The 25,754-nt window shown below is 49.4% G+C and overlaps 11 protein-coding genes across 11 annotated transcripts, besides 6 other annotated features; all 11 read right to left on the bottom strand.

The window, feature by feature from the left end:
• Nucleotides 1-25,754: part of a sequence feature (sequence corresponds to BAC RPCI93-28F14) that runs on past both edges of the window.
• Nucleotides 233-343: a sequence feature (T-rich).
• Nucleotides 836-895: a sequence feature (A-rich).
• Nucleotides 1,253-3,289, bottom strand: Tb927.8.3020 (hypothetical protein, conserved; the record flags this gene model as incomplete). Its single annotated transcript, XM_842040.1, has 1 exon — nt 1,253-3,289. One exon carries the CDS (start codon nt 3,287-3,289, stop codon nt 1,253-1,255), a length of 2,037 nt encoding a protein of 678 aa, XP_847133.1.
• Nucleotides 3,952-3,991: a sequence feature (T-rich).
• On the bottom strand, nt 4,666-6,879 carry Tb927.8.3010 (hypothetical protein, conserved; the record flags this gene model as incomplete). The annotated part of the gene is made up of 1 exon (XM_842039.1): nt 4,666-6,879. The coding sequence occupies one exon, from the start codon at nt 6,877-6,879 to the stop codon at nt 4,666-4,668; it is 2,214 nt and encodes a 737-aa protein (XP_847132.1).
• Tb927.8.3000 (hypothetical protein, conserved) lies at nt 7,870-9,402 on the bottom strand (the record flags this gene model as incomplete). Its single annotated transcript, XM_842038.1, has 1 exon — nt 7,870-9,402. The coding sequence occupies one exon, from the start codon at nt 9,400-9,402 to the stop codon at nt 7,870-7,872; it is 1,533 nt and encodes a 510-aa protein (XP_847131.1).
• Nucleotides 9,788-10,750, bottom strand: Tb927.8.2990 (hypothetical protein, conserved; the record flags this gene model as incomplete). Its single annotated transcript, XM_842037.1, has 1 exon — nt 9,788-10,750. One exon carries the CDS (start codon nt 10,748-10,750, stop codon nt 9,788-9,790), a length of 963 nt encoding a protein of 320 aa, XP_847130.1.
• Tb927.8.2980 (Bis(5'-adenosyl)-triphosphatase, putative) lies at nt 11,051-12,301 on the bottom strand (the record flags this gene model as incomplete). The annotated part of the gene is made up of 1 exon (XM_842036.1): nt 11,051-12,301. One exon carries the CDS (start codon nt 12,299-12,301, stop codon nt 11,051-11,053), a length of 1,251 nt encoding a protein of 416 aa, XP_847129.1.
• Nucleotides 13,694-14,608, bottom strand: Tb927.8.2970 (hypothetical protein, conserved; the record flags this gene model as incomplete). Its single annotated transcript, XM_842035.1, has 1 exon — nt 13,694-14,608. One exon carries the CDS (start codon nt 14,606-14,608, stop codon nt 13,694-13,696), a length of 915 nt encoding a protein of 304 aa, XP_847128.1.
• On the bottom strand, nt 15,093-16,757 carry Tb927.8.2960 (hypothetical protein, conserved; the record flags this gene model as incomplete). Its single annotated transcript, XM_842034.1, has 1 exon — nt 15,093-16,757. The coding sequence occupies one exon, from the start codon at nt 16,755-16,757 to the stop codon at nt 15,093-15,095; it is 1,665 nt and encodes a 554-aa protein (XP_847127.1).
• On the bottom strand, nt 18,207-19,676 carry Tb927.8.2950 (hypothetical protein, conserved; the record flags this gene model as incomplete). The annotated part of the gene is made up of 1 exon (XM_842033.1): nt 18,207-19,676. One exon carries the CDS (start codon nt 19,674-19,676, stop codon nt 18,207-18,209), a length of 1,470 nt encoding a protein of 489 aa, XP_847126.1.
• Nucleotides 19,796-19,909: a sequence feature (T-rich).
• Tb927.8.2940 (mannosyl-oligosaccharide 1,2-alpha-mannosidase IB, putative) lies at nt 20,279-21,592 on the bottom strand (the record flags this gene model as incomplete). The annotated part of the gene is made up of 1 exon (XM_842032.1): nt 20,279-21,592. The coding sequence occupies one exon, from the start codon at nt 21,590-21,592 to the stop codon at nt 20,279-20,281; it is 1,314 nt and encodes a 437-aa protein (XP_847125.1).
• Nucleotides 20,279-25,754: part of a sequence feature (Repeat region, may contain misassembly.) that runs on past the window's edge.
• Tb927.8.2930 (mannosyl-oligosaccharide 1,2-alpha-mannosidase IB, putative) lies at nt 21,819-23,612 on the bottom strand (the record flags this gene model as incomplete). Its single annotated transcript, XM_842031.1, has 1 exon — nt 21,819-23,612. The coding sequence occupies one exon, from the start codon at nt 23,610-23,612 to the stop codon at nt 21,819-21,821; it is 1,794 nt and encodes a 597-aa protein (XP_847124.1).
• Nucleotides 23,839-25,632, bottom strand: Tb927.8.2920 (mannosyl-oligosaccharide 1,2-alpha-mannosidase IB, putative; the record flags this gene model as incomplete). The annotated part of the gene is made up of 1 exon (XM_842030.1): nt 23,839-25,632. One exon carries the CDS (start codon nt 25,630-25,632, stop codon nt 23,839-23,841), a length of 1,794 nt encoding a protein of 597 aa, XP_847123.1.

The raw sequence follows: 25,754 nt of genomic DNA, 5'->3' as shown, positions 1-25,754 counted from the left end.
CAGCGGCCACGCACACACAAAATAGAAAAAAGAAACAATAAACAAGAGAGCAAAGGAGAGAAGCAAGCAAAGACGGCTTTCACCGCTCATGCAAGTCCCAGATAATGCCCTATAGATTTTATACAAACACGAACACGGGGAATGAAAACTGTGCGCCAACATCCATTTGTGAAAGTGGCGTACAAGTTTCTTTTTCCTTTCTCTCTCGTTTTGGGGAGTGTAGGAAGGAGAGAAAACGAAAAAAAAACAATAATGATAATGATAATAGTAATCATAATAAAAGCACAGAAAGTAAAGAAAAAAACACAAGTGGGAACAAAGAACGAAGCCGGAAAAAATACAACGATAGCGAGGAGGTTGACGGAATGGATGCGAAAACGACCCGAAAGAGGAAAAGAAGAAAAACCACGTGTGGAAACAAGAAAGCCCAAGAATAAATGGCCAATAAGTTTGTTAGAAAGGTATTTGAGTCAGCAAACGGGATGAAGACATATGCACCCTCTAAAACAAAAATAAAACAAAAAGAATGAAGCAATACAACACGAAAAAGAACCGACTCACCGCAAATACATTCCTTTACTGTCGCCTTTACCTTCACCCTTTTGTATCGTTCCATTTATTGCCGCTCCCCCGTCTCCAGTTGCAACAGCAGTTGCTCGTAACATTCCTGTTCTCTCCACCTCCTTACCATCGGCACCCTTATCATCACCATCATCCCTCCTTTTGTTTTACCAATTGCGAGTTTACTTCTATCTTCTATCGATAGTATGTGTTTGTGAGATTTTCGTTCCCCTCTTGGCATCTCTTTACTCTCTTTAAGGTATGAGTTGAACTGTTTGTTTTTTTTGTTTTGTTTTTAGTGGTGTTTTTCGTTTTCCCCCTTTTTTCTTTTTTTCCTCGGTGAGATTCATCCCTACACCACCATGTCGTTTATCTTCATTTCATCCAGCACTTTATGTGGAAATAAGAGAAAATTTAACAAACGTAGGGAAAATGCGAAAAAAAAAATAGAATAAAATAAAGTAAGCAGCGTGCCACGCACACAAACACAAACACGTGGCTGCGATGTAGCAGCCAAGCACACACATTCGGGTGCCCTACTCGCACATACACACATGCATATGTGTGTGCCCATGGCGTAGCCCCTTTGCCGCTGATATTGAAACCGAAGTTCCACAACTTTTATTCCCTTACTCATCACACGCAAGCATTACAATAACCGCTCACTTGCAGAGAATTCCATGGTTCCTATTCAACCACGGTGGCGCCCCAGCGGACGGCGGGTTTCGGTGTCACTGTTGCTCGTGCTTGGAGCAGCATTCATATTAGCTTGAGTGCTAGCGTTGGTGCCGACGCCATTGTTACTACCAGCATTTCGGTTTCCATTACCACGCCTTCGTGAACGCGGTCGCGAGAAGGGAATCGAACACTGCGCCGTGCCATTAGATTCAGAACCCTCGTCATGAAGTGACTCGCATTGCTTCCGCAGTTTGTACTCCAAGACACCGGCCGAATTGCGGAGGCACCGCTCAAAGTGATGGTGCGACGGGGTGACGTTAAGTATATGGCCACGAAGACCGTACTGCTCCATGAAGAAGGCGGCTAGTGTGAAGTCGCTGGTGGAAAGAAAAGTTATAAGCGTCGTGCGGTGGCATCGGCCACCCACTTTCGGGTCAGTCGTCGTGTGTAGCACCTGCACGAATCCAACACATTCCTGCCGCGTAATTGACTTTTGCGGTGGGTAGTATTGGATAACCACATCCACGTCCACGAGATCTATTGCGGTAAAGGTATCCCATCCGATCAAGAGCGTAGGCGGCACTGACTTTTTGTTACCGGCACCACCTCGATTGCCGGATGTGGATTCACGAATGAAGGCCATCACGGTCGACTCCTGTCTCTCGGGAGTATCGGTGCGCTGCATGCAGTGAACATATTCCGTCGCTTTTATACTCCCACCGCCATTTCCCCCCGCCTCTCCGGTAGTGTTGTACATGTCCCACTTAATCACCTTCTGATGCAACTGTCGGATCTCCTTATGGTGAGTAAGTAACAGAGTGCGACGACCCGCGTACATTTTTAGTACACGCTGCAGCAGCTCCATACGGTCATTCTCATCGATGTACAACAGGTATAGAACCTGCGTTGACGCAGGTGGCGTCGTACTCGGTGGCACATGCAGTTGCTCAGATGCGGGGTCCTGAGTGGCATCACCAACACCTGCGGAGGGGGACGGCGAAGGGGGATGTGATTCAGAAGGAGTTTGTATGTGGTAATACCGACGGTTTTTTCGGTTTAACCTGTACCTAATACTCTGTTTCAAAGAAACTGGAGATGCAAGGCACATCAGGAATATGTTGGGCACGAAAGCGGGCGCCCCCGGGGACGGCAAGGGCGATCCAGTACGATTAGACTGCCCCTGCCCTGTTTTGTTCGGTTGGGTCAACAACCGCAGAACATCGTCCAGCGGCGGATCGAAACTTCGACTGGCATCTTCCACAGCAAACGTTACGACGGGTGCAAAGAGTGCTTTGTCCCAGGAGTGTAGTGCACGCATTGTTGCAATGATGATGCGATATTCTCCTTCACCATCAGTTTGCTTCCCACCATTGCTGCTGCATTCCCTTTCATCTCCCTCAGCAGATGGAAGCTGTGGTTTTTGCCCCTCATTTGTCATCGTTTCAACGGTAATGCCGCAGCGCGCAGCAAGGTTTGCCACGCACTTTTGTAGACGCCCAGCGTTTTCCTTGTTGTTGGCCAACACTAACCCTATGTGGCGTGCCGAATCTCTTGAGGAAAGCACGCAATGCGCCACAAATATCATCATGAGGTTGTTTCGCTCGGAAACCGTCGGTTGCGCGTTAGTGGCACCTTCAGCGGCCGATACCCCACTCGAACTTTCGCCACTCACAGCACGCGCATCGACGATGATATCAGCGAGGTCAGTCGTGGTGTTCTCTAATACGCGCGCCTGAAACGGCGTCGGCCGTACTCCAGCACGGCGGAGCGCTTCGACCAATGTTGGGTGAATGCCCAAAGAGTCGAAACTACGCTTCGTCTCCATCCTCTTGCTTAAAACGTTCAAAAGTACGAAGAAGAAGACACAGAAATTAGGGAATACGCAGCAACCCGAATGGGGTGTTATGAGAAGCTCGCAACAAAAGGGCGGAAATGGGGGGGGGGGTGAGAAAAATATGTCCGAGCATGACGAAACCTTATCAGAAGGGGAATTAACACAACATCGAAAGTAGACAACGTTACGATGTCCACTTCCTGCAGATAATGGCATGGCGGAAGAAAAACAATTGGGTAGAGGGAAGGAAAGGAAATTTACGCAGAGGAGGGGCCTGTAGATGCAAACGCAAAAATAAAAGTTAGTAAGGAGGAACACAAAAACAAAAAAATGTTGCAGCTTACGTGAATGATTATATATTTATGATAGGAAAAAGCAACGGAGAGGAGGCACGCCAAATGAAAAACACTGCAATAACGGACCGAGTCCAGAGTGATCAATTCCTATTAAATAACATTCGCCGACTCGCCAACACCAAGAGCGACACACTTCTATATATGTATAATACATAATATGTATATGTTTCGACCCCTCACTTCTTCTCGAACTTGCATCTTCCTGTGGCTTACAACGATGGAAGCATGCAATACCAACGGCCAACAACAAACATCCAAACGGCCAAACACAAGCTCAGATTCTTTTTTCCCTCTTTACCCGCTCAATCATACACAGTGTTTGGAGGAGCAACAAAGCCCACATGTACAAAAGCCCACCGAAATATTCACTCCGTCATTACTTCTGCCTTATTAACGTACGTAGTTCCCCTTGCTTTTCCCCGCTTTCCCTCTGCTTTTGCCTTTCAACCCTTTGCGGCAGTGCTCACATGTCAGCTGCAAACCCGCAAAGACCTCATTCTGTGGGAACCCTCAGTTGCGTGGAGCAAACGCAAAAAAGGAAAAAGAAACAAAAACAAAAACACGCGCGGGGGCACAACATTGAAAACATCTCTCAGAACCTCACAACACGCAATGCAACGCGGATGTGTAGTCACGAGGAAGGAGCGCTACCACCACTGAAACACACAAAAAAATAAGATGAGCAAGTGGTAGAGAACACAGAAGAGGGAAGTGTTCACTTATACATTCATATACGCGCGTGTATAAACAGAGAAGTAGGCTAGTGCAGCATATTTACATCTCCAACGAAACGGCTGAATCACCACTCACAGATAAAGCGAACAAGACGTGTAAAAAGCGTATATATAAATAATGCGAGTAGGCAGGCACACACACCGATACCCACCACCAGTGAACGTGTCCTATGGAGTGAAGAATTAAAATAAAGAGAAAGTATGGAAATCTATCTGTCATTGCACTCGCACATATTGCGTTCCCCAATGCGGCCCCAAAAGGACGGAAAAGGCAAAAATGTGAAAAAAAAAAAAATACGAGCGCTAAGAGGCTTGGAAGAGGGGAAAATACGGAATGGAAATCAAAAACAAAACAATAAGTCACATAAATGTAACATCATGGGATGAGAAGGCGGAACTCAGGCCACGCATCTAACCTCACCTCATCAAAGTGTCAGAGAACGCAAATGTGCGATCATTTCACACGAGGGAAAAGAGCTTCATCTCACTGAACGCACAAAATTTACGTGGACTTCATATAGCTCAGCCGGGGAGGTGAGAAATTCCGCACATCATCCTTACCACTATCTGTGTTTCTTTCGCCACTATCAGGAACACTTGCAGCACCCTCCTTTGGGAAACGAAACTCTGCCAATCTACGTAAAAACCTAGCGGTACTAGTGGAGGAATGTGAAGAAGACCGGTCGTCTCTACTCTGAGAAGCTGAAGGCGACTGAGTATAGCCGGTCTCAGCTTGCAATGAACTTGACAGGTTGTGTCGTTGCTTTTGGTCGTATTGCGCATGCGCTTCCCGTCTCGGTGTCGTCGTCCGAGACCGCTGCAGATGAGAGTCGTGTCTTCGCACGGGTGACTTTGGTGGCAGATCACGTTGAGCTTGGGGTTTTGGTGCTTTGGGGAGCTGATGCGGTTGCACCGGTAACTGCTTTGGGGGTACTTGCTCCCGAAGTGAGGATTGGGCCTTTTCTTTTTTGGCATCCCGATGTGCTTTTGCATTATCTTTACGCACGTGCTCCTTCACAACCCTTTTTGCGCTTGCAACCTCAGCAGACCTGTCAGGTTGCTTCACTCCGGGAGGAAGAGCCTCACGTTCCATCACCGACCGCTCACCACTTTTGGGTTTTTCCTTCGTCGACCGATACATCATCGAAAGTTTGGAAAGTGCATCGTGTAATTGCTGATTCTCCTTCACAAGTTCGCTGTTCTGACTACGAAGATGTGTGTCGCCATCATTCTTGCCCAAGGTAAGAGGATCCACGTCGTCCACAGTGAGTACCCGGTCACAGAAAGTGTTCAAATCGCTACTACCACTGTCATCAGAAGCCTTTAATATCGTTCTGCTCTTCCCTCCACTCGACTCCACGCCAGGGGATGACACATTGGCGTCCTCTATCTTCACCTTATTTGCAGGCGTGCAACCCTCGTGGGTTTGCGCCGCCTCCAGCTGCAGGGGCGTGGTGCTCCAACCTTTCCCCGCTTTTTCTAGCTCCGTTACCAACTTCCTCTGCTTCAAAAACGACGAGTGTAAGAAGTCCTGCATCCTCTCCAACACCCGAGTCAATTCCTTCGCCTGCAACACTTGCATCGCAGCGACCTGCTGTGTGTGACCCAGCTCCTTCCCTAGGCTATTCATAATGTTTGTCTCTTTGCTTTCGACGGAGATTACATCAGGGACACGGCCGTCCGACTGCTGCACGTGCACTAGCTGTTGTTTTAACTCCTCTACTTGGGTCACCAGTCGTTGATTTTCCCGCTTGGCCTCACCCAAGTGCAGCAAGGCGTCCATTCGCTGCCGCTCCTCCAACACAAGCTCCTGCTTCAAGCCAGTAATTTTCATAAGCAATGATCCCACATCCTCGTCCCCTTGTTTAGTTCGCGCAATAGCCCCTCGCTGTGTTTGCCGCAGCTCTTCTTTGAGCTTAGTGACCTCTCTCCGAAGTGAGGCGTTATCCTGCCGCACCGCATCCAGAAACTCCGATGATCCACCACGGGCTGAGGTGTGCTGGCTGTTAAACGCAGAATCTCCGACTACATCATTACAAGAATTTTGACGGCACGATCGCTGTCCGGCGGAATCTCTGTAGCTGTGACCAGTAAAGCGTTTAGACACTGCTTCCGATGATTTTGAAGAATTGCCATTGTGCGCACTGGGACTCAAAGTGCGAGCTCTCGTTGTGTGACTGGGCTCGCCCATCTCCTTCGTATTCTTCGCAAGGTGGTTATACTTCTGCACAGCGGCCTTTAGTTTCCGCTGCAATTTCGCGTTATTCTCTTCCGCTTCCTGCAGTTTCCTCTTAACGTCATCTCTTTCAAGTTGAAGACTCTTCACACGTTGCTCCGTGGTTGCATGATCCCCGTGACTGCGATGCGAACTGGCAGTAGGCATATTGCTTGCCCACGATTGATACTCTATCTGGAGTGCATCTGCGGAAACAGAACCTAGTGGAGGTTTTCCAGCCAACTGTACATAACGCTGAGTTCGCTCAACAATTCTCACGAGGTCCTGCAGCATGCTGTCCCTGTCACTTAATCGCCCACCTTGTGTGGGTTCATTTGCTCGTGACTTGAGGGACGATTCAACAGTTGACCGAATCTGCTCGAGACTTTGGCCGGAAGCTTTGAAGAGGAGAATAAAGCGCTTCTGGAGGTCGACCAGCTCACCTCGAAGCTTGTCAACAGCTTCATCATCCGCCACAGGAGTGTCACCACTATATTTCATAGTGTTACACTTGGCGCCTTGTGTGGTGTTCAGTTCTTCCCCCCGTTTGATGTGTTTCCCCCTCCGCTTCCTTCTTCCCCTTCAAGGCTATACTCACTACATAATTTTTGTGAATAAGTCGCAAGCAAGAAGATGAATGAGGACCCACGTTTAGAAAGATAAAAAATAAACTGTAAACAGCGCATCAAAAAAAAAAAAATGATATTGCATACAGCGTGTAGAACGCCGTGCGGTGATGGTATTAAACGCGTCTGTAGTACATCTGGAAACCTCATAGAGATCCACCGATAATTCACTCGGTAGCACCGAAAAAAAAAAAGCAGACGGAACAAATAGGATGAGGGAGCATCGCACTCAGTGCGCCTCGTTCGCTTGACCCCACTGTGGTGCCCAGGCAACGACACCACCCTTCCTGCTTACACACACACGCACACCGCCCCTGCGGACGGGCGGCGGCTCCCATTTCTAAAACTCATCCTGTACAAAAACCTAAGCGATGTGGTCACACCCCGCCTTGATGATGACCTTCCCCATCAGCTTCCGCGTAATGCAAATCGCAGAAGGCTTCAGGTTGTGATACTCTACAGAAAAAACGGGGCCTCTGTGGCCCCTGCCGTTGCACATATAGCAAAAAGAAGACAAGGGTCTCTTTCCCGCATGGTTTTGTTCACGTCATTTCGCGGTCGATGCGCCTGACTCAAACTCCAAGTGGCTTTCTAAGCCAGGACACGCCACTGGGGTGCAAAAAGTTCTTTCACACATTGTCCGACAAGAGTTTAGGAAGCACCTCCATCCCCAGCCCGTTTTCTGCCAATCGCCTAGCTCCCACCACACACCAAAACAGACAAACATATATACATCGACGTTCTACGCCTTCCCAGCAGTCAAATCAACCCCTTCGAACACGAGGTATCGGAGAAACAGAGATTTCTGACACCTAGAATCACCTATCTCAAGTCCACAGTAATCACCAGGGAGAATCAACAGCCCCTAACCCGACACATATTGTGGAGCCTCCGCGTCTGCGTCTCCAAAGTTTCGGCTAATCGATGAAGCGGGCGTACCCTGCGAACCTAATCTATAATTTTTTAGTTGAGAAAAATCGTGAAACCCGTGCGGACCTGACGAATCCACAGTCTTGGTAGACTCCCCGTATGCATTAGAGGGGAAAGCGACCGGGCCAGGCATTCCCTCCGCGTAATGACCGTTCTGGGCATAGGGCACTTCAGTTGATAGACGATTTTGTAGCCGCTGCATACCATAAGGAATTTGTGCATCAGTCGAGCCGTTAAATGGGAAACCGCCAGCAGCTGCTGGGGGAATTACCGGTACTCCATACGGTGGCCGCCTGTTTTCCCGCCTAGCGTTTCCATCCTTAGCATCTTTGGCATACTGGTGTCGCTTATCTTTCAATAAGGCTAACTTCCGCACCCTCCCCATTATGCTTCTGTGGGGATCCCACCTTCCCGGCACAATGGTATTTACACTCTGGTGCTGCCCTCCAGCCTTCTCTTCGTTACTCTTTTCGGTAGCCCCCAACCACCTCCAAGGGGGGCCCTGACACCTGGTCGGAGACCGCTTCTCAAGCTCCCCCCGCCATAAACTGGTAATACCGTTCTCCTCGCCACGTCGAACAATGGGTAGGTTTCCGCCACGTACGAGCTTCAAATCGTTTGCATAGTTCATAAGCTTAACGTCAAGCTTCGATATGCCCTTCCACTCAGCTTTCCCTCTCTTCCCTCCTTTGGAGCGTGACAGAAGGTGTGGAACACCGGTTTTTGCATCCGTGTAACAACATCCTTCGATGTACTGATTCGCTGCCTCCTGCAGCGACGGAAGCACAGGGCCCTTCGCCAGCACCTCCACGACGGTAGGTTCTCTCCGATGCATCCACAAGGACGGGGTTTCCACAAGCGCTTGCGATGTAACATAATCCGGGTTGGTACCAGGTGTAAACTTGCACTCTGCAGTAAGGACACGAGCACCACAGAATGGTTCCCTGGGTTTAAAGTGGCGCGTCATCCGCGAACGCTTCTTGTATTCATTGTTATACCACCGGTTGAGCTCTTTGGCAGAAGTGACGGAACACTTAGTGTTCTTCAGATGTTCTAAGAGTATGTAATTCTCTCTCTGTATGTTCTTTACTCTGTTCAAGCGGGCCCTCTCCAGCGCCGCAGTGTGCTTTGCAGAGTTTAGACACGTTGCAACCTCCTCTTCAGTGGGTAGGTTATTCATATTCCGCCGCCTTCTGTACGTAGGGTCACCCGCATTACAAATAACATCACGAAGGTGATAGTTAGCCTTTACAATGTGCTGCTCATCGGCTGCAATGCGACGATGAAGCCGTCTCACGATAGCGTCGGTGGCCAGTTGTGGATGATCCATCGTCTCGGGGTTACGGAAGTCAATGTAGGGAAGCCCGGTAATCCCCTTGCCGGATTGAAGGCGCACGGCTGCCAGGTGGTGCATATGCCACAAATGTGACAAACCAACAGTGTAGTCGCTATATTCCATTGCGCACATCCTTACTGTTATTGTTGTCGCCCCACCTACCTATACACTTTTCCCTAACTCCGTTTCTAACGGCTTCCAATTCAGAAAAGAGAGATTAGTAGAAGCCCGAAAAGTAAGCAATAGCTCTCCACTTTCTTAGTTGAAGATGGAACACAAGGAGCCCCCACGTATACTGCTCCAGCAGCAGTTCCCCTTGCTGCCTCCACGGATTTTTTTCTTTTTGAAAACTGTTCAACGACGAAACAAATGTGTGGGACAAAGGAGGGTTAGGTACCGCGAATGCATGGCAAAGATAATCTGTGTCTCACTTGAACACAACTTCCTACCGGCTCACAAAAGAAGGTAGGAAATTCAACCCTGACAACGCGAACCTTGTGTAACATTTTCCAATGCCTCACGAGCACTTAACAAACTCAGTGGATGTAACCACAGCATCCATTAGGGCGTCCTTCATACCATGGGAAGGCAAAGAATCTCTATAAACTGGTAGCTTGTCCCCCTCTCCCGATAGCAGCTGCATTTCCCTAGCAACACCCCATGCTAAGGTCGTCTCTTCCGCCGGATCACCCGAAGCACACCGCTGAAACTGCAAAAATCTATCGTAGTATCCGCCGCCCTTCCCCAACCGGCCTCCCGTCCGATCAAATAAAACACCGGGTGTAAGGGAAAGAAGAGGACCTCGCTGAACCCCGCCCCGCGGGTGATCTCCCGACTCAATCAGACCTGCAGGCCTCGGACAATGTGGAAAGAGGGAGTGCCACCAGTCACAGGCGATAACCCGGCGGGAGGATGGTGACACACCGCAAGTTACACTTTCGCCACTACGGAAAATGTCGCGATGAAGAATACCTTCCTTCAGCTCCATCAACCCGTAGCAACCACGCACGTCGAAAGACCGTAGCAAGTCTCCCTCACCAAGCACTTCAACAAACAGCATGGCACTCATCAGTCGCTCAGCAACGGTCTGCGGCGGAAATGACCGCAAGGGAACAGGCACTGAGGTACCCGTGCAGCTGTTCACATTCTTAAACTGCGCAAGCACAGTCGGAACAAAGACAGAAACACACCTGAGGTGCTCGTTGGGTCGCTCCCTCCACAACCGGGATAACAGAGGACGGAGATCCACTTCATAGAACAGTGGCAGATAGGCACAAAGAAGAAGAGGAGGGAGCATCGCACCCTCGACACCCAAGTGCTTACGTCTCAAAACACAGATACGCTCGTACAGCACCTCACAAATGCGTATCGACTCAAGTTTCAAGGCACTGGGATCGCTCCTTGCCATCGCGCGGAGGCGGCGCATGTGAGTGAGTCTCAAAACCTTTTTGGCATCGGAGATGGCACTCAGCGGGTACATATTCGGCCACCGTCTCACTCCGTCATGCCACTTCCCCACAAACAGTAGGACACAAAAGCTACGTCAGACCAAAAAGGTATGGAAATATCCAATAAAACTGCGAGGTGATTAAGTGGTCCGATTGCGGAAATCGGGAAAAGTAAGAATCGAATGCCACTGCCAGCATCAACGCGAAAAAAAAAAAATTAAGAAATTGTGATTGCATACAGAGGACAGGCCCATTCACTTTGACTTCTCCACGAGGCAACCCCACGACTGACCATGTGCAACGTTCACTTCATGAAGATGTCACCATCTTTTTCAACCGCAAGTTGCGCAGATTCCTCTCATGTTCTTTTCATTGGCTAATCGAACAAAGTGAGGCCTAAGGAACTCCGTTTCCTTCCGCATTTGTGCCCCTGTGCGCGGGGGTTGCCGCCTCTGTTGCTCCTCGTCCTCCGGTTCACCCGCAAGCTTACCGCGCGGGTCAAACGGAATAACATGCACGTGGAGGTGCGGAACTGTCTGACCGGCGAGCTCCCCTTGTTGAATGGCAATGCTAAACCCCCCTCCACCGACAACAGAAGCGGGTACAGGAGAACCGATACTGTGTGGACTACACCCCCTTTCAACGCGACTACCACCATTAGAGCTGGTGTCCCCAGTACCCGTCACCGCGGGCTTCACCAACACGTGACTCAGCACACTTATCGTGAGATGAATCATATGCCCTAAATCCTCCATTTCCGCAGCACTAAGGGCAGACAAAGTGCCAACACAACGTATAGGCACCACCATTAGGTGCCACGGGACAACAGGTTTAAGGTTGACCATTACAACAAAGTGGGTGGAATGGCACGGTATACCATCCGATACCACAACACGGTGCGGAAAGAAGTTAAAAAGTAGTTCCCCCTGCTGGCGATGCGCCTCACTCTCCATTGAAGCGGCAGCACCAACGCCAAGCACCTTTTGGTTGTGCTTCGTTGCCTCCAAAGACGGCACCTGGCTTGCCAGTGGGTCCTCGCCCACGTTTCCATCACCCTCCGACAGAGACGCTAAACAACCATCACATACGCTATCCTGAAGAGCACCCAGAAAGGAGGTAAAATCCTCGGGTCCCTCTGGGGGCGGTGGGGACGCAGGGGCATAGACAGTGTACCGCCTCTGCAGTTCATGATAAATCATGTTGTTGGGCACGAAGTCGCCATGGCACCTCTCCACAACATGCATGAAGGCAGCGTTCACCACTGCCGGGTGCCCTTCTGAATCGTCCACAGCCCCTACACTTTCCGTTTGCTCGGAGATGTCACCAGGAGAGGTGTAAGTGAAGCTCCCACCACATGATGTTAACCGACGACACCACCCTAGTAAAAGACTCCAGTCCGCGGGTAGAAGGTGTTCAAGACGAAACCGAACAGAATATGGGTGACACGTACCCGGTTGAAGGGCCCGGTCGATGAGAGAACAAAAACACCTATAGCTTTCGCTGCTATTAGGCACTGAAACAACCCAGTGTTTGCATGATCCAGCAGCCGAAGAAAGTTTTGATGGCAACTGAGCACTCCTCATCACCTAGTTTTGCATATTAAGGCACAAAGCGTAGGCAGGAAAGTAAGAATCAATAACGGCAAGGGCAAATGAACGAAAAACAGGCTCAGTATTCACAAGTTATTTGACACGGCGGCGAAACCCACACCACACCCACCCCTATTTACCTTTTATACGTTTGTTTTGCACATTGAATTTATCGTATAACCTCCGGTCTCCCGCACTTAGTTTTGCGAGTCCCTTTCTACCCATTAAAAATAGCATAACATTTTCACACGCTCGACTACAGTTAATACCCTTGTGGAAAATGGAGGAATATGAAGGCAGGAGAAGTAGTTCTTACTCCTTGGCAATCCTTTTGAAAATATCTTTTGTTCCCCATTCTTCCCTCTCGCTCTTATTAGTTTTACGCTGTTATTGCTGGCGTCTTACTGTACTTACGAGTGTCTCATATGAACATAACCCCCACACTTTCCCGCGATATGAAAAATAAGTCACACCCCACAAAAAAAAACACATGCGTATATACATGTGACCAGGACCAATTTAAGTTTTCTTTTATTTTTTACCTATTTCTTTTGACATCTGAGTTAAATTTTTTTGTGTTGGGAACTCCACAGGTGACCGCTTCATTTAAGATTGCTTCTCGGTGGCTTATATTTGCTGTTGCTATCACCTTGGTCCCCGACCGGAGTGAAGAAGCACTATTAACTTTTTGATTGTCTTCCACTGCCAAATGTTGCCTTTTCGTCCTTCTTTACTCTCCCGATAGGCCATTACATTTTGGGGCCGTAGAATACGACAGCACCGATACAGTAGAGTGGGAATAGTGAAAAAATATATAAATGTTAAACAGTAAATACAAACAACAAATGGGTGAAAGAAAGGGGGTAAACGGTCACAGGTACCCGTGCGCAATTAATAAAAGATAGTACCTTTCTTGCCCCTCCCACCAGTTGGTAAGATGCGAGAGTGGAACGAAGCAAAAAGAAAAAACATCGAAAAGGGAGCATGGGTTGCCGCCACACCGAAGGTTCCCTAAGGAGCGAGGAAGCTGTGGAGCTTCCGAGAAAAGAGAGGGAATTCCGTCCGATCCAACACAAGACCCGAAACATCGTTTGTTCCCGGCACCGTTCCTTCACTCTACAACTGCACTCGTACCACTGCGGAAACGGCGCGCAACCGGTGTCGCCACTTCAGAAGGGACAAACAAATGTGAACAAGGAGGCAATGTATGGAGAAAGGGATGGGGAGAGAATAATAGCAACACAGCAAAACACCAACTACACCCCGAACCGCTCCTGATCTCAATGAAGCAAACATCCTCAACTAAATGCACATACACGCAAACCCTCCCTCCCCTCTCTAGGGGGACGAAAAACGATTTTTAAAATTGCTCTGTTTGCACGAAAGTTAGCTTCTCTTCCGCAAGCCCCTCGGGCCATCAGAGGTGGACCGTGCCTTTGTGGGATTTGCTGCCCTGTATGCCTCCCCTTCGTACCGCAATTCACTCACAAGTAAGTCCTCTTCCTTCGCCGTAAGCATGCGATCACTGCAAGAAGGAAGCTCAGGATCGAGAAAGACGAGTGTAAACCAAAAGGGATTGACACTTGACAAGGGATAGGGGTCGATGCGACGACAAACGTCGTTCCACCAACGCTTGGCAGCGTTGCAGTTTTCTATATTTGCCTCATCGGAATTGAGAGGGTCCGGCTCAAGACGGCACAGACTCCCATCGGGGTGCAGCATCAGCGTAGAAACAAAACCAGTACCCGATGATTTTTTATTAACCACATCGGAAAGCCGACGGATACCCCCAAGCAGTTTTTGGCCCTGCTCCATACGATCCTCGTAGTAGAAAGCCTGTGTTGGTTGGTGCTTCGCCAAAAGCGTGTACATTGTCTCCAATTTGTACTTCACGGTGCCATAAGTCTCACTTGGTTTCAGAAACACGCCGTTCATAATCCCCAACAGCCCCACATTGTCCAGCAGCGCCGTAATCCGCCTGCGGTACTTTTCGTCACGACCCGTTAAGACGTACACCTGCACCGATTCGGGATCACCACGAAGCTTGTCATCCCTGCGGCGCTCATTCAGCTGACGAATCCGCGCGAGGACAGGGGCGATGTACCACTTCTCTTCCTCTGGCTTCTCCGGCACCGCAGGTGGTGACAGCGTACTGAGACTCTGAAACCAACCCAAACCGTTGTCCTGGAGCGGCCGCATCAGTTGCCCATATACCCTCGATCCCTGCGTGGTTTTCAAACGGGCGGAGGGCGTTGGAGAGTTGAATATGGTCCCGTCGAAGTCGAAAATATGCAACTCCATCTTCCGCCGGGTAAAACAATAAAAAATTTGGGTACTACGCGTTTTCTACGAGGGCTAATGTAAGAAAATGTGAAGAACAGTGTACCGCACCTTCAGAACAGTGTTTCCTCATTAATGGGTAAAAACGCAGATGCACGTTACTTGGTGCCAACCCTGAAGGGCCGACATCTGCCTACGGTCAAGCGCTGCTCGCAAACCACAACGGAGAGGAAACACAAACAGTAGCAACGAGGGAAGTGGGAACATCCCTCTCGAAATGCCGCGCACAAACTGCCCCCACACCACACACGACGAACATGCATGCAACCACATGGTACGCACAGTGTAGCAGCAAAATAACTAGCACACACAACCACATTGGCCACGTCAGACGAACGAGAAGAAACACAAGATATGAAACAGGGCAAGCGATAGATTTCGCTCCAAGAAGTGGAGACTAGTACCACACCCATGTTATCGGTAAACCTAACAGAGACCAGCACATTCACCATGGGCTTTCATCGCCGATGGTGCGGAGACCACCTAGCGCATCTGCGCGGTTCATCATGCGTTCCACCCACGCCTCCGCACCACACAACACAGAGTCGTCACCGCTGACCTCACTGGCTGGCTGTTTGCTGAAACTCAACCCGACAATCTGTTTCATTACGTTTTTGTGCACTCTCTTAAACCCGATTCCTTCTATGCACTTAATCCATTCGTCAACCCAGAGGCTGCGTCGAGCGCCCTGAGTCCGCGTGCTAACAATCACAAGCAGACCCCCGTCCTTCAGGGCCAGGTAGGCATGCAGGCAGGCACGGTATCGTAACCTAGGATGTGGCAAGAATGAAAGCAGCAGGCAAAAGAAAACCACATCGAACGCACCACGCGCAAGAGAAAGAATCCTCCTGGCACTTCCCGTCCCTTCGTATTTACCACTCTCTTCATCACACCACCTAACGAGTGATACACCGCAATCAGCGTGGCCATGGTCATCGAAAGTCGTCCCACTTATACAGCCCTCATCATCACAACTACACCGCCCCGTAGCTCCGTCACTATCGTGAAAACGGATAGCGAGCCAGTCAGCCTTAATGACACCACTACCCTCGTAGGGACTCAAATCTAGCGCCGTCACCGCCAACGGCACCTGCAGAACGCCGTTCGTAACGATCCTACCACCAAACGGACCGTAACACGAACCAATGTCGAGAACAAGCAACGGTGGGACCCTCTGCTGGCCAAGTAACCGTGGATGCGGGCAGTCAAGATTGATCCGGCGGCAAGCCTCCGTGCGTGACATCGTCATGTAGTTAGCTGCTGTACCTCCGGCAGTGCCGGTAGTAACAAGCCCAGACGACGATAGCGGGCACACTGGCGCTGCAGTATTACCATCTCTCACGGTTCTTTCCGACGCCAACAACACTCGGTAAGCTTCGGCGTCGATCTCATAAGGATATGCCTGCCGACCATGAGTATCGTAATAAGTCCTTCGCCACCTCTTCACCGACGAAGAGGCTAAGAGGGGAAGCTTCTCATAGTATACGGCCCCCGCCACCGCTGAGCAAGACAACACATCTGCTACCTCACTGCAGGTGCTGCGGTTGGTGTCTCCTGATGCTATCAACGGTGGTACGCGACAGATTCCAAGAAAATACTCGGTCACACACTGCAATGAATACTTGATCCGGTCATTGTGCCGCAAGCAAGCTGCTCTCTGTCTCTCGCACGCACTTCCGACTACTACAGTTTCGGTATCCCGCACACGCTTTGTGACGCAAATAGCATCATTAGAAGGAATAACTCTGGTGGTGATGGGTGGACAAGTAACACAACTCTTTGTTTGCCCTCCATCCCTCAACTTATCCTCTTGTGGGTCCCAATATTGCGTAGCAATGCCGTGCATGGCAGCTGTGTACGACTTCATTTGCTCGCTCTCCTCGGCAATTAGGCGAAACCACCTCTCCTCCTCCGTTTCTTGGGTGCAAGTCCTATCACCTGCAGTAGTCATCCGTTGCTGTAACTTGTAATGAAACGATTTGATGGTGCTAGCCATCCGTAACTGATCATCGCACAGATCGACAGGTGGTGCTGGAGGCAAATCAGCTCCCGGTTCCCCGACATCACTTTTGCCAGGGATGCTGCCCATGTGCCGTCGGTTCCCGCCCATCCGATCTTCTCTCGCGCCTCACCAACACTTCACCTTTTCCTCTTCCTCCACGCCCCTTTCAAACAAAGACGCAGATGGTAGAGCGCAAGCGACTCACAAAAACGCGTAGACGTTACCCTTCCGCACAGCTGAAACGGTGCGCCTCCCCTTCAGAAAGGCAGTGCTAGCTTCCACGGGTGAGGCAAGGAAAAGCTATTGTGTTGCCAGCACAGCACGACGTGAAGGGAGAAAGTGAGGAAAGACGGAAGCAGATGCCTAAGTAAACCGAAGTCCGGAAGATCAGGGAGAAGCGGTAAGGAACGAAGAGTAGCATCAAGGGGGGAAAAGGGAAACATGGGGAAGAGGTGCACACCAACGTTTCCTTCTAACCCCTAAACGCGTTTCAGAGAGCAAACATTTGCACCACGGGAGCTCTGTCGGCGGGTAAAAAATGCCCCTTCGCTCGCTCCGCCGCACTCTCGACAAGTGTAAAAAGCTAGAGGGTGTATCTTTTCTCATTGCTCCTACGCACACATGCAAGCACAAAATGAGAAAAAGAGATGGTTCAATTCCCCGAAGGAAAACAGGCGGCACCACCCGTATTTCCCCGCGAAACCAACTAAACTCTTTCCACCTTGGTTTAGTGGACGTGGGTACGGGTTGAAAACCCTCGACAAACACAATGGTATACCTACCGCACACCTCAAAGGCTCCCCGCTGCCCGTGAAATGCACCTCTCAAAAACGTCGAGGGTCAGTAAAAAGCAAACACACAACCTGTACACACACCAAAGTTCGATATGTCAACTTCTACTGGCCGCGACCGCACATCGTGACCAGAAGTAGGGATTACTAGCGTTTGTTCGACTGCATTTACGCAGTACGACATCAAACAGAACTAACGTTCTGGTCCGCCACGCAGTGAAAGCCGTAGCTGTCACATCCTGGCACTCTTACACATAGAGTTGCCCCAACAGACATGTCGCACATCATTCGCACTTTGAGGACGCAACGAAACCAACCAGCACTACCGCCCTGCGGCACAAGGGCACAGAGCATCCCCCGTACAAATGTGAGTAAAAAGTCGGATATAATCAGCGATCCCCGATGAGGTACGCACGGCGAAGAGCACACACAAACATTTATACGTCTACAAAGCAGACGAAAGGGAGCAGCGGGGTACGGTAGCATTTATCATAACCAGAAACTTGGGCAGCGTAACGACAGTGGTAGAAACAGAAAATAAGGGAAAACGGTAACGCCAAACGGCCAACGCTTCACACAGCGGCATTACACGAGTAAGGAAGAAAGGAGGCGGAATCGAAACGGTAGAGGGACATCGCACGATCCCCATCAACAACAAACACAATGTTCTAACTCCTCCACAAAATCCCCCATTCAGCTCCTCTCTCCGACCTCAGCAAGCACTCTCCACCGCTCCAAAGTATATTTTCCTCATTTTAAACCTCTTCTACATGTCCGTGAGATCCGTTTCCATATCAAAAGAGTCGTGAATTACCTCTAATCCCTTTTTATTTAACAATAACTGAAGGCCATCAATACTTGTCACTGCGCTTCCCACGTTTATGCTCTTTAAAGAAGAACAATCTGCGAGGAAATTAACATCGGTGACCGCAGTCATTCGAAGATCAAGCTCCTCTAGCTCAGGACAGTCCGATAAGAGCGTAACACCTTCATTTGTGACGCTTGTTCGGGCACAAAATATCCGACGAATTCTCGGGCACGTGGACAGTACATTGACATTAGTGATAAGGATGCAACCTGTAAGGACAACCGTGTCCAACATGGGGAGAGCTTCAAGAAACATCAGCGAAGGATCGCTAAGAACAGACTTTGGTGCGTCCAACACACGAAGAAACTGCAAGGACGAAAGAAACATGATATTCTCTATCTGTGAATCACCCATCCGGAACAGTTCTAGCTTTGTACAGCATGTGAGAAAGTGCAGGCCTTCACCATGGAATGATCCGGAAACATCCAGGAATCGAAGCTGCTGCAACCTTCCCAGAGGTTCAAAACTCTCCAACCCTGTGCACCCCTCCAGCGAGAGGAACTCCAGTTTATCCTGTAGCGAGGGTGCCAGCTCACATAGCGTTTCAAATCTCAAGGGAGTCTCACGGAGATGCAGAGACATAAGCCCCGCACTACGTACCTCCTCAGGAATAGCGGTGAGAGCGGCATCAACATGAGTGCTCGGCAAGTGAAGCACACGAAGTTTCGACGTGAGGTTGCCAAACAGCTCGTTAACGCTGCCATCATAAACATTGCAGTTCTCCAGGTACAACTCTTCCAGGGATGCAGCCGTTTCTGGAGGAATCCCATTAACAAAGGTTAGCTTATAACAAGAACGCAACTTCAACCGTCTCAACCTGGGCAAGCAAAGACCTACAACGCCGTCTGCTTCCAGAGGGCATAGGTGCACCTCAAGTGACTCGAGGTTAGCCGCATGGCTGGCTCCGCTAATCGACTTAATGTTACGACATGCCACTAGTTCAAGTGCACGCAGGTTCGTCAACGCAGCTAGGGCTTCGAAGAACTCCACTTCCACAGGGGAATGATGAAGAACAAGGCGAGTTAACCCGTCTGCTACACGTTGGTGGTACCGACTAAGCATATTCGCGCTGAACGTCTCGAATTTCCGGCCCACCGGCGATACAGAGCAAAGACGGAAGCTTGAGCGACCGTCCTCATCATCCATAGCATTAAATATAATACACTGACCGTATCTTGATATCATCATATCCTCATGACAAGACCACGGCCCCTTAGGATGCTGCACGGCACGACGATACGGTTTGGAAACACACCGCATTGTACACAACGTACGACGATTATAAGGAACAAACTTCATGACCTCGTGCACCATGGCAAGAGAATCCAGTTCCCCAGTAAAGGGATCCTGAGATGAACGAGACAACATGCTAATCTACAGGAAATATATATATGCATATATATAAAGAAACACAACAGGGTCAACACAAGAAAACAGCATATGTTTTCAAGGAATACTCACCAACTAGCGCATAAATTGGTGTGTTTAACAAAAAAAATAAAAAATAAAAAAAACAGTAAATATATATATAATAGAGGGAAAGAATCAACAAAGAAACAAAAAAATAAACTTAAATAAAATAAAACAGAGGACATAAAAAACATCCACCAACAGAATCATCAAATTATAAAAAAAGCAAAATAGTTTAGTCATTAGCTTCCCTTTTACCACCCACAAGAAAGATATAAGAAATAATTATCATGCTGAAGAACCAGTAAGCGTTCCTCATCATCCTACACAAAATATGAATTTTAACGATAGTTTACCAAAGACATGGAAGTACTGAAAGCGTCTTTAACCCGTCTCCCGTGCTGGCGGAGAGGGTTGGGTTGGGTAGGCTTTCTAAAATTTTCACCCTCTTGCACGCAGCTATGTAAATAAACGGGGAAGACAGGTGCGTTTAGAGAAAGATAACGGTAAACAACAATACTCTGCAATACTAAGTCCAAAACCATTCATGATGCACCCTTTCAAAAAAAAAAACAGCTCAACGCAGGCAAGTTAATGGCCAGTGCCAGTTCTTTTCCCATCAAGAGGTATGTAGGATCTCGTGTTGCACGGTAAAGCATATACAGAGACTCGATATGCTCAGGTCGACCAATGTAGTCATGTGATATCCACGACGGCTCGCCAGATTCCAAGGAAAATATCTCCGGCAGAACGCCAAAATGTTTGAAGAACGTATGAATTGGCCACGAACTTTCTACAGCCTCGTGGAGATGGCCGCCAAGAACCAAGTTCCCAGGAAAAAATGATGACAAAGATTCCTGGGACGTCTGCAGCCGCCGTCCACTATACATGCTAGCTGCTAGCAGCATTCCACCCTTCCGCACATAGCGGTTCACAGCTCTCGCAGTCCTCTCGAACCGCTCCCAGTCCCCAATGTCCCCACTCATACTATGTGATTTGATAAAGTATTCAATGACGCTATCAATGTTCCCTGCAACAGAAGACTCCGAAGAGGAAAAACCGCCACTACTCACAGACACATACGTCCCCATAAGCTCAGTTTGAGAATCTCTGGCCGCAAAAAGAGCCTCAGATGCACGCCGCGCCGCACGCTCGTATTTTTCATCGCCTGTGATCCTCGACAGTACCGTCATTTCCATTAACATCGTGCCAACTTCAGCTGTATTTGATCTCGAAATCCACATTTCCTTACTTTTACTGCGTAAATTAACCTTTCCATATGGTATCCCAGTGGGCGTGTCAAAACAGGGCATCAGACGATCTGCAAGATCCACAGCGAGCCGCAAGAACCCGCCGTTGTAGTCGTGCTCCGAAGGGATAATTGGGACTATGCCCTCCTCGTACATGAAGTGAGCAGCCAGAAGACCTCCAAGAGCTCGAATAGTCGTCTCAAATACCGACACTGATTCGTCAATATCGAAGGTCAAGTGCTCTTCCACCCACTTCGCGTGGCGACGAAATTCTTTGTGAAACCCGGCAATTGCTAGTGTATCGAGAGAGTCAATAAGGGTCCAGCCATAGCCACCCATCGTATTCTTCCCAGTACCACTCACAGGACACAATTCATCTTTGGGAAAGGCGTATTTGATGTATGAACCAAACGCGTGGTCAATCATGTCACGCACATAAGGAAGCATCTCAGCTTGAATAGGATGCATGCCATCGGTATTGTAGCCCTGGCTGTTACCTCCTCGCGCACCATTCACAGGAAACGCATCCCCAAAAGCAAAAGAAGGCAGATGGACAAAAAATACCCTCACGAGAACTAGTAAAACACGCACACACGGCATCTTCAAAAACTGAGCGCCTTTCATAATCACCGCCTACAAAACCCAAAACGGTATACAAATTCCTATACAACAGGGGAGAGAAGCAGCTCAAGCACAAAGCAATAAAGAACGGCAGTTACGCACAGCAAGTTCGTGTACAGAGGGACAAACAGAACTTTCAAGCAGGGGAGGAGTCCAAGCAACCACGGGGTGAAAACCAAGAACGGTACGCTGCGCAAACTATGCTAATACATCCTTGCGCCTCGACAAATTATCGAAACACAGACTTCGACAGCCTCCCTACATCACTCAGGGCGTGATTGGCACAGTGGAACTGGTACAGGGCTGCACCACCCTTATCATTCGCCCCAACAACCTCACCGTCCACTTCCTCAAAACTCGCGAGCAAACCGTCAATTACCTCCAAACGCTGGCGCCTGAGCGCAGCAGCGGGATCCTCAGCCTCCTTGTCCAAGGTCTCCAAGGAAGTAGGCGCCCACCACTCGGCAGAATTAGGGAACAGATGAGCTTCAGTGTTGAAAACCCACCCCACGTGGCTGACGCTACTGCCGCTACCGCTGTCCATAACACAATGCGGTGAGGCGCGACCGCCCATCCGTCCCTGCATGTGAACAGCGTTGCACTCGTCAAACAAGAGATACAAATATTTCAGGGTCTCCGCGATCATGAAACTCTCCATCGAGTCTCTGTGAACACCATCATGATGCGGGTACCTTACATCACTTACGGAAGAAAACCCATATGGTGTGCGCATACGCAAGTTAATGGCCAGTGCCAGTTCTTTTCCCATCAAGAGGTATGTAGGATCTCGTGTTGCACGGTAAAGCATATACAGAGACTCGATATGCTCAGGTCGACCAATGTAGTCATGTGATATCCACGACGGCTCGCCAGATTCCAAGGAAAATATCTCCGGCAGAACGCCAAAATGTTTGAAGAACGTATGAATTGGCCACGAACTTTCTACAGCCTCGTGGAGATGGCCGCCAAGAACCAAGTTCCCAGGAAAAAATGATGACAAAGATTCCTGGGACGTCTGCAGCCGCCGTCCACTATACATGCTAGCTGCTAGCAGCATTCCACCCTTCCGCACATAGCGGTTCACAGCTCTCGCAGTCCTCTCGAACCGCTCCCAGTCCCCAATGTCCCCACTCATACTATGTGATTTGATAAAGTATTCAATGGCGCTATCAATGTTCCCTGCAACAGAAGACTCCGAAGAGGAAAAACCGCCACTACTCACAGACACATACGTCCCCATAAGCTCAGTTTGAGAATCTCTGGCCGCAAAAAGAGCCTCAGATGCACGCCGCGCCGCACGCTCGTATTTTTCATCGCCTGTGATCCTCGACAGTACCGTCATTTCCATTAACATCGTGCCAACTTCAGCTGTATTTGATCTCGAAATCCACATTTCCTTACTTTTACTGCGTAAATTAACCTTTCCATATGGTATCCCAGTGGGCGTGTCAAAACAGGGCATCAGACGATCTGCAAGATCCACAGCGAGCCGCAAGAACCCGCCGTTATAGTCGTGCTCCGAAGGGATAATTGGGACTATGCCCTCCTCGTACATGAAGTGAGCAGCCAGAAGACCTCCAAGAGCTCGAATAGTCGTCTCAAATACCGACACTGATTCGTCAATATCGAAGGTCAAGTGCTCTTCCACCCACTTCGCGTGGCGACGAAATTCTTTGTGAAACCCGGCAATTGCTAGTGTATCGAGAGAGTCAATAAGGGTCCAGCCATAGCCACCCATCGTATTCTTCCCAGTACCACTCACAGGACACAATTCATCTTTGGGAAAGGCGTATTTGATGTATGAACCAAACGCGTGGTCAATCATGTCACGCACATAAGGAAGCATCTCAGCTTGAATAGGATGCATGCCATCGGTATTGTAGCCCTGGCTGTTACCTCCTCGCGCACCATTCACAGGAAACGCATCCCCAAAAGCAAAAGAAGGCAGATGGACAAAAAATACCCTCACGAGAACTAGTAAAACACGCACACACGGCATCTTCAAAAACTGAGCGCCTTTCATAATCACCGCCTACAAAACCCAAAACGGTATACAAATTCCTATGCAACAGGGGAGAGAAGCAGCTCAAGCACAAAGCAATAAAGAACGCCAGTTACGCACAGCAAGTTCGTGTACAGAGGGACAAACAGAACTTTCAAGCAGGGGAGGAGTCCAAGCAACCACGGGGTGAAAACCAAGAACGGTACGCTGCGCAAACTATGCTAATACATCCTTGCGCCTCGACAAATTATCGAAACACAGACTTCGACAGCCTCCCTACATCACTCAGGGCGTGATTGGCACAGTGGAACTGGTACAGGGCTGCACCACCCTTATCATTCGCCCCAACAACCTCACCGTCCACTTCCTCAAAACTCGCGAGCAAACCGTCAATTACCTCCAAACGCTGGCGCCTGAGCGCAGCAGCGGGATCCTCAGCCTCCTTGTCCAAGGTCTCCAAGGAAGTAGGCGCCCACCACTCGGCAGAATTAGGAAACAGATGAGCTTCAGTGTTGAAAACCCACCCCACGTGGCTGACGCTACTGCCGCTACCGCTGTCCATAACACAATGCGGTGAGGCGCGACCGCCCATCCGTCCCTGCACGTGAACAGCGTTGCACTCGTCAAACAAGAGATACAAATATTTCAGGGTCTCCGCGATCATGAAACTCTCCATCGAGTCTCTGTGAACACCATCATGATGCGGGTACCTTACATCACTTACGGAAGAAAACCCATATGGTGTGCGCATACGCAAGTTAATGGCCAGTGCCAGTTCTTTTCCCATCAAGAGGTATGTAGGATCTCGTGTTGCACGGTAAAGCATATACAGAGACTCGATATGCTCAGGTCGACCAATGTAGTCATGTGACCTCCACGACGGCTCGCCAGATTCCAAGGAAAATATCTCCGGCAGAACGCCAAAATGTTTGAAGAACGTATGAATTGGCCACGAACTTTCTACAGCCTCGTGGAGATGGCCGCCAAGAACCAAGTTCCCAGGAAAAAATGATGACAAAGATTCCTGGGACGTCTGCAGCCGCCGTCCACTATACATGCTAGCTGCTAGCAGCATTCCACCCTTCCGCACATAGCGGTTCACAGCTCTCGCAGTCCTCTCGAACCGCTCCCAGTCCCCAATGTCCCCACTCATACTATGTGATTTGATAAAGTATTCAATGGCGCTGTCTAATCCAGAACCCACAGAAGACTCCGAAGAGGAAAAACCGCCACTACTCACAGACACATACGTCCCCATAAGCTCAGTTTGAGAATCTCTGGCCGCAAAAAGAGCCTCAGATGCACGCCGCGCCGCACGCTCGTATTTTCCATCGCCTGTGATCCTCGACAGTACCGTCATCTCCACTAACAACGTCCCAGAACCGGCCGTGTTGGCCAGCTGCGATTCCCCACCACTAACCCCACGGCGTAAATTAACCTTTCCATATGGTATCCCAGTGGGCGTGTCAAAACAGGGCATCAGACGATCTGCAAGATCCACAGCGAGCCGCAAGAACCCGCCGTTGTAGTCGTGCTCCGAAGGGATAATTGGGACTATGCCCTCCTCGTACATGAAGTGAGCAGCCAGAAGACCTCCAAGAGCTCGAATAGTCGTCTCAAATACCGACACTGATTCGTCAATATCGAAGGTCAAGTGCTCTTCCACCCACTTCGCGTGGCGACGAAATTCTTTGTGAAACCCGGCAATTGCTAGTGTATCGAGAGAGTCAATAAGGGTCCAGCCATAGCCACCCATCGTATTCTTCCCAGTACCACTCACAGGACACAATTCATCTTTGGGAAAGGCGTATTTGATGTATGAACCAAACGCGTGGTCAATCATGTCACGCACATAAGGAAGCATCTCAGCTTGAATAGGATGCATGCCATCGGTATTGTAGCCCTGGCTGTTACCTCCTCGCGCACCATTCACAGGAAACGCATCCCCAAAAGCAAAAGAAGGCAGATGGACAAAAAATACCCTCACGAGAACTAGTAAAACACGCACACACGGCATCTTCAAAAACTGAGCGCCTTTCATAATCACCGCCTACAAAACCCAAAACGGTATACAAATTCCTATGCAACAGGGGAGAGAAGCAGCTCAAGCACAAAGCAATAAAGAACGCCAGTTACGCACAGCAAGTTCGTGTACAGAGGGAC

This window comes from Trypanosoma brucei, chromosome 8 (genome assembly GCF_000002445.2).
Source record: "Trypanosoma brucei brucei TREU927 chromosome 8, complete sequence".
NCBI lineage: Eukaryota > Euglenozoa > Kinetoplastea > Trypanosomatida > Trypanosomatidae > Trypanosoma > Trypanosoma brucei.
The sequence above is the reverse complement of the archived record's forward strand: the minus strand, read 5'-3'. Positions and strand labels throughout refer to the sequence as shown.